This window comes from Blennius ocellaris (genome assembly GCF_963422515.1).
Source record: "Blennius ocellaris genome assembly, chromosome: 19".
Taxonomy (NCBI): domain Eukaryota; kingdom Metazoa; phylum Chordata; class Actinopteri; order Blenniiformes; family Blenniidae; genus Blennius; species Blennius ocellaris.
The window spans coordinates 12,260,666-12,275,526 of NC_137668.1; the positions used below are offsets into that span (position 1 = coordinate 12,260,666).

The following is a 14,861-nucleotide window of genomic DNA, read 5'->3' on the forward strand; positions in this document are numbered from 1 at the left end:
AGGTGCTTTTCCGACCTGAACAGATACCAGTTGTGCACAGTGTTGTGCTCTAAATTTGGTAAGATTGCAAATAATAATAATATTAATAGAATAAAAATAAAAAACAGGAAGAAAAGGAGATAGATCAACACTCCTTGTGTGTGCAAAATATCCCCAAGACTCCAACTGAACAAGACAAACAAAGTATGCGGTTATCCAGGAAAAGAAGTGCTCAATGGATCAGGCCCAATTACGCTATTCCTTGACCAAAATCCAACTGCTCCCCCCCCCTGTAAGTGGTCAAAAAGCCCTCTATGAAAATGTTTCTTTCAATTAGCTTCAGCAGGGTTTTATAAAAAGACAAAAGGGGACAACGAAATTAGATAATTTGAAAAACATTATAGAACGTGAAATTTGTGAAATACATTTGAATGCCACAGAAACAAGGTCTGAGAGGAAATGAAAAGGTCAATTCAAAGTTTTTCATAGTTGTGGTAATGCTGAATGTGAGACTAAGAATAATTTAAAAAGACAGGAACCAGGAAATTTACCACATATCAGCAAACACTAAAAAAAACCAAATGTAACTGTGGGAAAATGGAGGAAACCCACAGGTAGCGTCACATGGCATTTTCAGCCATTCATTCCAAATGTTTCTATGGTTTTCAAATAGTAGATTAATGAAGTTTATATTTTGTACTATTAGAGGCAGCTGAATATCATGTGCCAAAGTAGATAAAGCCTCCCACTCAAAGGAAAAAAAAATCAAATGCAATACATTAATTTACATTTATTTATTGTATTTACATTTATTAACAGATCACTTGTTCTGACTTGAATACTCAGATTCAATCTGAACTAAAGATTTTGAGGGAAATAAGCTTTCCTAATCAAATTGTCCATGAATAATTTTAAAGCAAACTGCAAGCTGAAAATAAACCTCTGGCTGCGTTATTGTCGTTATCCACACAGGAGGACATTTATTAGTGCAAAACTGTGGCAATAACACAGAAATGATGGCTGATGTGCATATTAATTCAAGTATTAGTGTAAATCACTGCAAGCATTAATTGTGAACAGAGTCCAAAGAGAGAGAAATAAATCTTTTCAATCCCCACCACGGGTCCCGGAGCACCCAACTCTTGAGGTTACATCAGGAAGGACATCTGGTGAAAAAACGGTGCCAAAACAAAACATGTAGCGACGGCTGTGGCAATCAAAGGGAGCAGCCAAGCATGAAACTCATACGTCATTGGGAGAAACTCATAGCTGTGTGTCTTTCATCATTGACACAATGGAGCTGAGATGAGATCTGAGCCACCAACGTTCGATGTGAAACCCAACTCGACCACTTGAGCCGCGGCAGTATATGGATCTGTCTGTAAGGCGTGAGGCTTAACTTTGCTTTCAAACACATTACTGTGTACTACAAAGTAAACAAAGCTGCTTCAGTATCACATTGAGCTGCAGAGACTTCACCGTTAACCACTTTGTTTTATCTTGAAGGGTAGCTCGGTAGGTGCAGTAACTCCACACCACATATCACAATAAAAATTGCTCTGCAGGAGTCTTTTGTGCAGACGCACACGACGCCTTTGTATGCAGACGCTACGCATATTATGTGTTCTAATCACTTAACCGCACCGACAACATATTATCCCAAAATTCAATGCATTTCTTTGAGCAAGATTAATCCCTGGAGCCATGAAAATGAGAATTTCCCAAAGGAGATCAATAACCTATCAGGTTCTTGTTATAGTCACTTAGCATTCTTATATCAGAAATCTCACACATTTGAATGCTGAATGTGAAGAGTTTTGTCTCTGCAGAGGATCGAGTTTAATGGTTCTGTCTGACGACAATTTTCACTCTGGGAAATGTGAGACATGCACGTCCACAAACTCATGCTGATAATAACCCATACACACACACACACACACACACACACACACACACACACACACACACACACACACACACACACACACACACGGACCCACTCACACACACATGCACAGCAGATATTCATTACAAACCTCAACACGTTTCACACATAAGCAAAGTGCCTCATAAAAACAGAATTTAATGAATGCAGAGTTTGTATTTCTCCTCAAAAGACAAATCCAGAGCAACAATATGTTGTTAGTTACGTTGTTGGAAGGCCTCAGTGCTTTAATGCTCGTGTGTGTGTGTGTGTGTGTGTGTGTGTGTGTGTGTCTGTGTGTGTAGCACTTTTGTGTATGTGATGCCTAGGGCCAGCCCTACAGCATTGAGCTTTTCAGATACTTTAGATGAGATAAAAAAAGAGGAAGAAGAAATACTGTATATAGAAGATGGAGAAGAAAACAGATAAAAGAAAGAAATGGGAAAATGGCGATGCCACAGCAAGAGCACTGAGAAAATAATAATATTAATGGGAAAAAAAAAAGATAAGGCATGCTTTTGCGTGGATGTTTCCAAGCAATGCAACAACTTCAGCAGGCAGTTACCTACTTAGTGTTTCTCGCTGTGACCTTGTATTCTCACCTGTCTCACCTTACCCGTGTGTGTGTTTTCAATGAGATGTCTTTATAGTTATGCTTTTGAACAATGAGTGGGAACTGTGAGAGAGATGACATAAAAGGCAATTGTGCAGAGCATCTATTTAGTTGGACTTACAAGAAAAAAATCATTCTCTTAAAGAAAAATGTCCCTCTTTTTAGAGCTCCAGCTCAATGTACACCTCCCCTACTTCAATATGACCAGACAAAAATGTTGCCATCCCTCATATAACTCACCTGGAATGCCTTCACTTCACTCCTGAAAGTCTATTAACAAGTTTAATGCCTTATGTTCAATTGTAATGCACACAATGGCAGTAACAAAACCATTAGCAAATTGTTCACAATACTATGCACTGAGTGCTGCCTTTTGTGTACAGATAATGGGCTCCCTTGTAGGCTCTTTATATTGACTGATGTCTAATTTTGGCTGAAAAGAGCAAAGGCAGAAACAATAGTGTGCATGCACCGTTTGAACCTGCTCTGAAAAAGCGGGTAATTGGAAATGCAATGTGCTGTATTTTAAGACAGGTAAACAGCATTTTGTATTGATAGTTCTGCGTAAATCTCCTATGTCCAACACTGAGGCTGAAGTGGAAGATTTATAAGTTTCCATGATGGCGATTGCTTTGTAATTCAGAAGCGAATGTTGTGCTTCCAGTTATTTTATGTGTGAAGAAAAAAGCATCACATTATTCCAAGATATTTAGCTTCAACACCACTGACACAGAAATGACAAATGCAAGTTTATTCTCTGAAGGGTAAGATGGAATTAAATTAAAGAAGGCTTTTGCATTAATTATGTTTCTTGTCTTTTCATGTGGTATGGATTTGAAAGTAAAAATTAATTCAACATTCACAAGATTAAGAAAATTAGGGCACTCAGAGCTCTTGTGTCCTTTCAGTCTGCTGAAGAATTAATGACATGAAAAACCAACAAATGCTATTAACCAAATAATCACAAACTTAGCATGCATTTAACCATCAACAATCTTTGAGAAGTAAAGATAACGATGCTTATAGAATATTCAGTAAGCAAAGCGAAGACATAAGTGGAGTATCATCCATCACAACTCTTTTAATCCTCAAAACCCTATTTAAAGAATATCTTATTGTCAGTGTCAGGATTTCTCTGCAATATGAATTCCTGTGATGGAATTTTAAATGTCCAAATCTTTGCTGCGTGATACTGATTTTATGTATCCATAAATCCAGATACAGCTTGTCTCTACCTTTTTATTGGTAGTGTTTGATTTATAAATATAACTTCTACTCCTGTCGTCTGGAAGAGGCAGGAGTGAAACGACAAGGAACCCTGCATGATCTTCTATGTATTAGGTTTTTTTTTTTTCATTTTAATTTTACATTGCAAACATATATATAAATATATAAATATGGTGCAAATAGGAACTTCAAAAAGCTCCTTCTACCTTTGAGTCTGAACCAGTCCACCTCAAGCAAAACATGACAGAGAGCAGCCAGGACCATTTGATCTTGGGTTGTGAAACAGAGCAGTAATTTATGCTGCCAGCAGCTGGAGGCACATCAGGTAGATTGCTCCCAATTGAAAAATAGAAAAAGGAGCATGCTACTTATATGGGAAGGCACAATACATCTCTACGATTATTCCACATTAATTCTATCTTAGCAAGGTATGTGCTAATCCATGCAGTTTGCTAGATTTATACCTTTCGACATGACACCGCAGCTCCCCCATCAATCTGAGCTATCCTGCCTCCCAGGTGTGAAACTAATCCTCAGGACAGACTGGTGGTCACGGTAGATCAGGTCAGAAGGGAAATACAGGGAGAGGCGTCAGAACATGATGGCATCAGCCCCGGAGTTCTGAAGGATCATGCCAAGCAGCTCTGTGATGTGCTCCGGCAGCTGTTCAACCTGAAAATACGCCTGGAGAGAGTCCCAGACTCTCCCCACAGGGGGTTCCAGTTCCTAAAATATACATGGCCTTCAATCCTCACTGACTACAGACCAGTGGTGTTGACCTCTCGCATCATGGACAGGTTAGGCCAGGCAAACTTTGACCCCTGGTGAGCTCCTCAGTGAGCGTCCAGCTGTTTGCCTACCAGCCCCTTGTTGGTGTGGATGATGCAATTACAGCCGACGGGGGGGGGGGGGGGGTCACTCCCAGTGGACGCAGTGGGCAGCGACCAATCTTTTGTTTTTCTATTTTTCATGTATGTTCAATGCATTTCTGACCTGTGCTGCAAAACGATGGATTTCCAATAATTCTCTGTAAGTGGCAGGCACTATTTATTAACAGGAATTCAAATACAGGCAGCAATGCACAGCGATGCAAATGTTCCAGTAATGGTCTTTGGAGTCATCAATTGTGTCTGAGGTCTTTCTGCATCAAGTTTGCTTGTTCTCTCCATGAATATTTTCTCCAAACATGCATTTGACAGTTTAAAATTGCCCCTTCACCTCTAAAATTGCCTTTGCTTAAGCGAGATGCTCTTCAAGGTTGCACATACTGTATACATCTATTGGATGCAGAATTAGTCAATGACCTTGAGTGCTCAATGAATCATCAGAGATTTGAAACTCATTTACAGGAGAAAATAGGGAAATGAAAGTGTTCATTCTCTATTTTTTGCACAATTACTTGCATAAGATAAATGACAATAATGAACAATTAAGCCTTAGACACCAGATAAAGACTTGCAAAATTTATTTTTTACTCTATATGACCTTTAATAGTGATTGAAAGTCAAAAGAAGACAAAAGAAGTGATTTGTACAGGAATGACATGGCAGACAGGAAATTAACAATAAAGCTAAGGCTTTTTTGCAAGAAGTCTGCAGAAGTGTTCTCCACCAGCATGTCGTTTTACGCGTACTCCTAAGATATAGTGCATCAAAGATGCAAGATGAAGGCTGCCAATCAAGTGAGAAAAGTAGGAAGCTCGGGCTGTCCTTGGTTCTCCTTTGAATTGTTTGGAGAAGGTTGGTGAAGAAAAAAAGAAAAAATCTAAATCATTGCACATGGTGAACTTCCACACCCCCTCAAAGACGGGTTGGTCAGGAGGAAAGTGTTCGGCGAGAAGCTGCCGCTCAGGTGCAACAAAGAATGAAAACTGTCCAGCCGGCAGTCGATACACTCGACTTACAGCTCATCCATCATGTGGCAGTTTGGACTAGTTTGACTGGAACTTTCAGTGCAGTTTAAGGAAATGCAGTACTTCAAATGGATGCAATATAACCCAGAGTATTCCAGTTTGTTACAGTTTGTCTTACTCTCACACATTATAGGCCGCACAGGCAAATCATTTGGGTGTATTAGATTTATTTATTAATGTATATAATCAAATATGGTGTCAAGGGGGGAAAACAGAAGAAGAAGAGTCCTCCTTTTTCATCAAAATGTGAAAAGCAAAGTTTCACTTTTGCTAACTTATGGATTGAAATCTTATAGAGAGAAGACATACCAAATATGATCACATGCTTGATAAAAACATTAAGAGGTTTGGTGGAGAGTTTCTTACCTTTGCTTGCTCCCTAATATGCATTTTATGAATCAGAGGGAATGGCTGTGAATTTCTGCAATTTGTTGTTCTTTGAAAAATTCCAAAAAAGCTACTTATTTTCTCTCTACTTGCAATGAAACTGTAAACCTGATGTTTTGCATAAGCCTGAACAAGTCAAAAAAAGTATTTGGGTAATGGATATCTTGCAGTGGGCAGCAGGTATAGAAATCTTACTCTGGTAAAAAGCATATAAATAACGCACGCACGCACACACAAGCACTAAGTGGGAAGGAAAAATAAAAGGACTTTACAGGAAGACACAAACATTAAAAGCTTCAATTGCAGCTCGAGCTGTCTCCACTGTTCACATCAGTTACACCACACAAACTATTTATCCCACAGAACAACAACAGACAGATCTACAGTTAAACATTTTTGGCTGTCACTCAAAACGGAGCTCCCCCACTTCTCCTCCACACACAAAGAGATTCGATCACACAGGGGACTCGAGTTTGGGTTAGACTGACATAGAGAGATACCAACAAGCACAATGGAGGGGAGAAAAAAAAAGCACAGGGAGACAAAGTATAACCAATTAAAAGGGAAGAAAAGAAGATATGTAAACATCTTGTCATTGCAGCCTAATGTACTGTAAAGTGTTCTACGACTCTCCTTCGACACAGGCACCTGTGTGGCTACAAGCTGTAAGTGTTGCATTCAGGTGGACAGACATGGGTTGTGATAAGACACACGACTCTGTCAACACAACATATGACAGCATTATCCGAGGCAATGACGCATCGCCAAGGCAACAGACACCAGTGAGCAGACATTATGCAATGTAGCTGATTTGGGGCTTCTCTGTGACGGATCACACTTTGTTGCTCTATTTCTGGTAAAGTCCCTGGCTCTAACTACCAGTTTGTCACAAAAAGAAAAGACAAAAAAAAAAAAAGAGTCTCACTTGCCCGTCAACACACACACACACACCCACAGAATCATAACAATTATTCTACCACCACTATCACCACCGTTGTCTTCAAACGCCTCCTGCTTAAACCCATGTCAAAGGTTTCAGGCTATTCCCATCCATTAATTCGCTGTGCTATTTTAAGGCTTACGTTACACATCTGCATCGACTGTTTCCAGTCAAGTGAATGAAAGCCCTCAGACACTCTGTTATGTTCTGGGGGCCAGAAAAGCTGGATGCCACTTTAAGCTGCGCTGATTCAAATCTGTGCAGCGAAAGTTAGAGAGGATAATTTAATGTTAATTAGCGCCTCGTCCACAGGGCCTGTGAGGAGGAAGAGAAATGGAATCTGCAGGAGATGGCTGAGTGAGAGAGAGGAAGGGAGGCCCGAGGATCCCAGTGATGGTTCTCCTCTCTCTTGTCTTTCACTATATTAGCTCTTGTTCTCACTCAGCCCGACTGGCTTCTTGCCTCGAGTGCGTTCACAAATTAATGACACTGTAACCAGAACATTAGTCGGGTAATGAAAGATGTGGCACAATTGGGCAGTGTGTCGGCACAATAGACTAATAAAAGTGGATAATATATGGAAAAGATTAAGAGATGTTAAAAATAATAATGTCATAATCCTAAATGATTACAACATATTTAATTAATTGTTCATTTCATTAGTAGAAAGACTGATACATAAATTAATATAAGAATATAGTATATAAGCCCAACATGAACTTGAAAGAATCATTAAAGATTAGTGAATAACTGCATTATTTCCCACAATGAATGAGAAAGTAGTTGATCTGGATGCACAGTCAGTTTGTTCACATAGAACAGTGGAGCACTCTCACTACCTGTTGTACTTGAGAGCTTTGGACTGAAAGTGACAGCAATCGTCTGCCACTGCTGCGTTTGTAAAGGTTAATGATGAACATCGAAAAACCCCAAACGAGAAAAAAAAAATAAACAAGTGGTTAACCAGTGCAGCAAAATAAAGTCATTAAGGTGTAACACAAGACCTGCGAGCGGTTGTGTATGAGTATGTGTGTGAAATATTACTCGAGCTGGCTGGCTCTTACTTGTGAGGCAATAATTGAGACCAGAAGCACTGAAGGAATGGACTGTAACAACGCTGCGCATACACACAACCTCATTATCCTGAACCGAGCTCAGCTTTCCTCTCTGGCCACCTCCTGTGTCCCTGCCTCCGTCTTGGTCTGTGTCACATACTTGCACACGTAAGCACCTTAAATATATTTAATGTTTTGAATGTTTTCACCTTCCTGTCAAACTCTTTCCTACGCATTACATGATATCATGATGTCCCTTTATTGCTGTCCATAGAGCGGTCCTTGTATTTGACATGTGAATAGTGATGAGATAAAGCAGAACTGACAACAATCTAACTTTTATACTTTTGCTTTTAGGTTATTTTTTTTCCGACAGCGTATTTTTTCTCTTTCTCAGGGTAAGTCCATCTCTGGCATAAAGCGGCTTTATTATCTCTCCTTTATTTTTATAGAGAGAAAGCACACATTATCAACCAATAAACATGCTAATAACAAACCATTTATAATGTGATAAAATCTTAAAATAATACAAATAGAGGGACTTGTTTCCGTCAGCCTTATTAGATATTTAGTCATTGCCTCCTTTTATAATCAGGAAATTAATGTGGGCGTATCAGTGTGGTCTGCAAAACTGTGCACATATTAGATACAACTGTCCGCAATCCACCGTTGACTGAATAAATAAGCTCATTTATTTGATGGAAAAAAGTTTCTCTCTTCATTAGCCTAGATAGTGTAAATATATTTCTACCAATTGCTTCAGGCAAGTTTGGGAAATAAAGAGTGAAACAACATGCGCTTTCATCAGTTAACAAATGAACTACAAGGCAGTGTGAGCATGTATGTGATTCCTTTTTAATTAATTCACAGGGTTCCACAATGTTACACACATTTCGAGAGTGAATATAGTGTTTTAGGAGTATATGAGGCTTATTTGTATGGCATATATTCGTAATTTCAGAAGTCACTATGTGCATGAAAGTAAGGACACATGCCATATTCAGTGTTCATCTCTAACTTGGTCTCAAAGTGTCTTGTAAAAAGACACATAATCCACTCACATTGTGCAGCCCTTTATTCTGTTGAAGTGGTTGAAGATTATCCCAGCTGGCTATGGACAAAGACAATGTACAACCTTGACAGGTTTCCACTCCATCACAGCACAAATACAGACCCACTCACAGTCACACCGAACGGAAATCTGAAGTCACCACTTGGCCTTGAATGCATGTTTTTATTCTGGGTGTTTTTAAATCATTAACGGCTGAAAGCCAATGCTTCCTCTTTCAGTTTCAACAATAAAAATCCATCCGCCGCTCAGTACTGGGTTCCAAAGTCTTCATCCGCTCCATGAATGACTTCTGTCAAGTTTCTAACATTTTAAAACTGGTTTAATTTGCAGACGACAAATGAAACCTGTATTTAAAATTTTTGTTTTCTACTTTTACTGAAGTAAAAACGTTTAATTCCTATGTTGTGTAAGGGAGTGTCCACGTTGCCATGTTGGACCAGATTCCTCTTCAGGGAGTTTCAGGGACAGACTGTTTTCTTTGCGCGTCTTGAACGCTGCCCCGGTCTCTGAACCGGATCCAACAAGCGATCTCTGGTCTCCTTAAATTCGTTGATCTTGGTTCTCATGCAAATGTTCTTTACAGTGGGCGGGGTGCGAGAACAGCGTGCGAGGATGTGACATAGCGCGTAATGCATTCTGGGTACTATGCAAACAAAGCTCAACGCACGAAGCAGAAGCAGAAAGAATCAATTGGAAAGTATCTTGCAGGTGGATGTGGAGTAGTAAGAAAGGAATAGTGAGAAAGGTGCTCATTGATATCTGGCCCGATGACTGTGTATCGCAGTTGTTTGTGGCTACCCATTAGCCACAAGCTAATTAGTCTCGCCACCACAGTCTAAATTGGTGGGACCTGACCAAATGTTATGTTGCTCTTATGATATGTTCATCATGAAATATAAAACATTGTTATTGTTACTTCTCTCATATGGAACACAGGACTATGGTTTATATCAGCGTTTTCAGCCGTTTGTGTATACTTTCCGAACTTAACGAGCTGCGGTAATTCACTCTATATACACAGCAGACGTGTTGCTGAGACTTGTAACAGGTCACAAAGGAGTTCTGAAATGCCAACAATCTTAATGCTCGGAGAAAGGTGCAAAAAAACCCAGAAATGCTAAATAAACATATTTAGAATTTTAATATATTAGATGTTGTTGATCTTTCAAGGCAACTGTCACTGTGTTTTATATTTCACAAACAAACTTCAGCCAAACTTTTCTCCAGGATATATGTGTCAGAGTGAGTGATCTGTTAGTATCTGCACAGAGGCTTGTTCGCGGAATCCTTGAGGTGTTGGTTGTTTACAGGTTATTTACCATGAAAGGAACAACGCTAAATCATTAGTGACGGGTGCTAATTTTCCTCTAAAAGCTGTGATTCCAGCACTAATGAAAACAGTGTTCAACAGAGTGAGTGAGAAGGCAGAAGCAGAGACATAAGATGTGAGGGGTGAGGTTTGAAAAGGGACTGAGGAAATTATGTGAGGTAAAATTGGAGGTGAAGAATGGGAATGAAGGCAAAAATGGAGACTTGAGATGGCAAATTGGATGAGGGAGAGAACAAAAAGAAAATAGGGGAGATAAGTATGAGGTGAGAGGAGAGAATGGATGGCTGGAAATTGATAAATGTGAATGCAGAAGATTATATGGAGCAGCAGAGAGGGGAAGAGATGAGATGAAAGAAGGTATGATGAGGAAGGAAAGAAAGAAGAAATATTGCTTTTGTGTGTGAATCTGAGTTGTGACTTCGTGTGCGTGCAGCTGTGCTCAGCAGCTTCAAGTTCTGCCTTTATTTGATCTACCCAACCTATGAATGTTGGATCAAATTTGTGGTGCCAGACATTTTAGAATGAGAAACTGGTGATAAAAATGGTTGAAAAAAAGAGCAGAGGTGAGGAAGGTGAGAAATGGGTCAGACAATTAGGACAATTACTGCACGAGTTCCAAATTAGGGGTGTCACTGGTGGCAGAATATAATTCCCATTTAATGGTTCGTTTAGCTCCAAAATGCCAGGCCCAGCCTAATAGATGTGCTCTGAATGGGAAAGGAAGTGGAAGTGGAAGAGGAGTGAGTGTGTACAGCCAGGCATGCATGCATGCTTGTGGTGCACAGTGAAAATGCTGTTGACAGAGAAATTTGATGAAAGCTGACAGCTAATTTATGAAGCATATTTTGGGGTAAATGATTTTTCCTGGTCCCGCTTTCTCTGTCATTCTAGGCTGGTAATTGGATTTCCCTAACTTGCAAAGTAGTGAATTAGGAGTAAACTAGTTAATGACGGACTGTCGCACTGTTTAGATGTGTGCCAGTGCCAGGAGTGGGTGTGTTCTCACAACAGTATTTTAAGCTTGACTAGAAAGGAGAATATTAAAAGAGTGTGTGTGTTTGTGTGTAGATGGAGTTGCCATCTCTTAGTGCAGTGGAAGTTAATTGCAAAGTTTTGGTCCACTGCACTAATACCCAACCATTACTAACCACCTTTTGCTTTATTCCCACTCAATCAAGGACCACACACACACACACACACACACACACACACACACACACACACACACACACACACACACACACACACACACACACACACACACACACACACACACACACACACACACACACACACACACACACACACACACACACACACACACACACACACACACACACACACCTAACAAACCCACCAACCTCGACTCCTCTCTCATCCTCTTTACATCTCGTTTCACTCAGTTTAATTGCCAGGACTGTCTTGTCTTTATGAAGCTATTCCCTGAGTGGGCCATGCATGCATAGACTGTGCCCATGTGTGTGTGTCTGTGTGTGTGTGTGTGTGTGTGTGTGTGTGTGTGTGTGTGTGTGTGTGTGTGTGTGTGTGTGTGTGTGTGTGTGTGTGTGTGTACAGACTAGAGGAACCACAAAGAAATGCATTATTCTGACAATGACAACAACATTGTTATAAGAGTAAAAAACATTGATCTGTGAGTAATATTATGCGTGCACACACATACACTTGTTATTATGCACGCACGCACGCACGCGTGCAGACAGACAGACAGACAGACAGACAGACAGACAGACAGACAGACAGACAGACAGACAGGCAGGCAGACAGACAGGCAGGCAGGCAGGCAGACACACGTACACACACCCAGGAATGCACAAAGATACTTTCCTCAAACAAGACACTACACTAAGCACGCTGCTGCCACCATTGGTCCAGTACAACTGTTAGCTCCCATCTCTGCTGCAGGGAAACTATTTAAAAGCCCTGTTTAAACTGAACTAAACCTGGCCATAACACAAATCAACTGTATCTAATCCAGGGGCAAACCTCACACAACTTTGCAATTTTCACAAAAAAGCCTAACTAATCCAAACCTAACTGACATGAAACCCCTGCTAGGCCCTGCTCAAGCACACTACAGCCAAACTGGCTGAGTCCAAACAAATCTAATGCAAATGAATGTAATCCAAGTTAATCTACTCAGAATGAGCACAGCCAGGACACGAGTCATTTTCACTGGTCTGTTTCAGTTGTATCACACGCAGTTCTCGAGCTGGGTAAACACGGGATGAAGGCAACGGTGCACAGAGACAGATGGGGAAAACTAATGTAGAGTGTCTTGCTACGGTGTTGGACCGCAGCAAGGCGCTGAAACACTGTTAAAGCTCCTTGGCAGAGATTTTACTAGTCTGTGGAGCTTAGCTCAGGGGATGGGACATCGTTTTTCCGATGTGTGCATTTGGTGGTGTAATTATGCAGCCAACATCTGACCGGTAAATCCAGAGTCTCTATTAGGTTTCCAAGTTCTAATTTGAGAAATACCTTTTATAACATGTCCATGAGTTCTATAAAATAGCCATAAGAATGTTTTTAGTTCTGGTGTTTTTGTTATGGATGTCCCACCAAACTGCCCTTTGTGGTAAAAAAAAGCAACCATTCTGCCTTTTGTCAGCACTGTCTACTCGTGTTGGAGTCAGTGTTGAATAAAGATGCCACCCTCAGCCTTTACCTGGAGTGTTGAGCAGTCTGGACATGCGACAGCTGTAGGCGATTTGCTGTTCACAGTATTCTGCACTGGTGGTGATGGCTGTCACCTGGAAACACACACATGGATATGTATTTTCAGTTTATCTTATTCAACCAGACAGGTCAATTTCATGTGAGAGCAAATTATTGAGCTGCAAAATGAAAGTGTACTGTAAAGTTGTTTTAATTTGGCTTCCTGTGACTTTGAGAAGCTGGAAATGGAACAAGTGATCCATACAAATCATGAGGGAATATAATTACAGGAAGGATATGCTACTCAAACCATGTCATCTCATTGAACACTGTGGTCTTGTGCACTGTGTAGGTATAAACCGCTGTCACTCCTCATTGCAGTTTTGATACCTGTAAAGTTCACACACAGTTTGCCGTTGCCTGAGAGTGACAACTGCAATCTATAACCACTCACCAGAAAGATTAAGATATCGACTCCTGAGTGTAAGAGAGCAGATTCAGGTATTCTGAGTCGTATGGAGCAGACAAGGAACAGACAAGTGGTTCAAGCAAGAGGTTAAATGTTCGGTACCTTGGGTTATCACTGAACATTCGAAAGACACCAGATTGAATTTACAGGGTGTTACGTTGAATTGAAAGATATGGTGTGGAGTCGGTTGAATGAGCATTTGTATGTAAACAATAAGTACGAACATTTGTAACTTATTTGTTGTAATAAAAATGTTCCTTAGCAGTAACTCTTATTCACATGGAAAACATTTTCCCTTTTACATGGTGCCACATTTCGAAGGAACATGCATTTGTGGGATGAGCAGTAGAGCTGAGTGTGTGGGTGACAAATAGTAATGAGGAGGAGATGCCAGGCTGCTGTGGCTGTGTAATTAATATAATGTATTCAAACTTCAATCATACAATCCAAAAAAATAGGAGTCAATATCAGAATGAGTGGTTTGGCTTGATGAAAAGATTTGGCAAACATCTAATGGGTACAACTCCCATATTAAGCTCCACTGCTCATGCTGCAAATGCATGATCCTTACAAATGTTGCAGCATTGAGAAAAATAAACAGGGCTTCAAAAGGTATAATTTTTTTTTCTTTTTCCTTTTTCGTATTTTCCAAAAAGCTTTATTAAAACAAAGAAAGCATCAAAAGCAAGTGCAGGATGGACAGCAGCTGTTTAGTTGTTGACATAAAATGTTTCCATGGTTACAAGCGTAATTTGTTTTATGTATGAGAGGCCATTATGGCTTTAATTAAGAAATGAGTCACTTCAGTCTTCTCGATAAAGAGTACAGAAAAGGGGACACTCATATTAGCTTTAACAAGCATTACAGAATATATCACGAATCCATTTGAATTTTCCTCTCAATTATGTTGCACAGGGGAGGAGTAGAAAAAAACCCCCATCCTGGACAGGTTGCCAAATTCTGCTCAGTTTTTTGCCACTTGAAAACAAATTATGTATTCTTAAGAGCACACAAACTATGGGCAGAAATAACACAGCTCAAATATAACCCCAAAAAAATAAAAGATGAACAATGACTTTCAGATTTATTACATGGGATCAGTGACCTTCTGTTCTTTCCTCACAAGCCAAAATGTCAGCATGTAACAAGAACTCTCAATTGCCCGTGATTATGACTGTTTAAACAGCATATTTCCTTTTAGAAAGATAAAAGAAAGCACTTAATGGAGCTCATGCACGGTGAAATTAAATCTGCAGATGCAGATAATCATCAGTACT

General features: G+C 40.0%; 1 protein-coding gene across 1 annotated transcript in view; it reads right to left on the bottom strand.

Moving 5' to 3' along the window:
- The window catches only part of cntnap2a (contactin associated protein 2a), a gene marked incomplete at its 5' end in the record, with an annotated part of 327,084 nt that overhangs the window by 95,146 nt on the left and 217,077 nt on the right, over positions 1-14,861 (bottom strand). Inside the window, one exon of the mRNA XM_080515381.1 lies at positions 13,126-13,210. Coding sequence (XP_080371507.1) covers positions 13,126-13,210 — 85 coding nt within the window. The remainder of the gene's footprint in view (positions 1-13,125; positions 13,211-14,861) is intronic.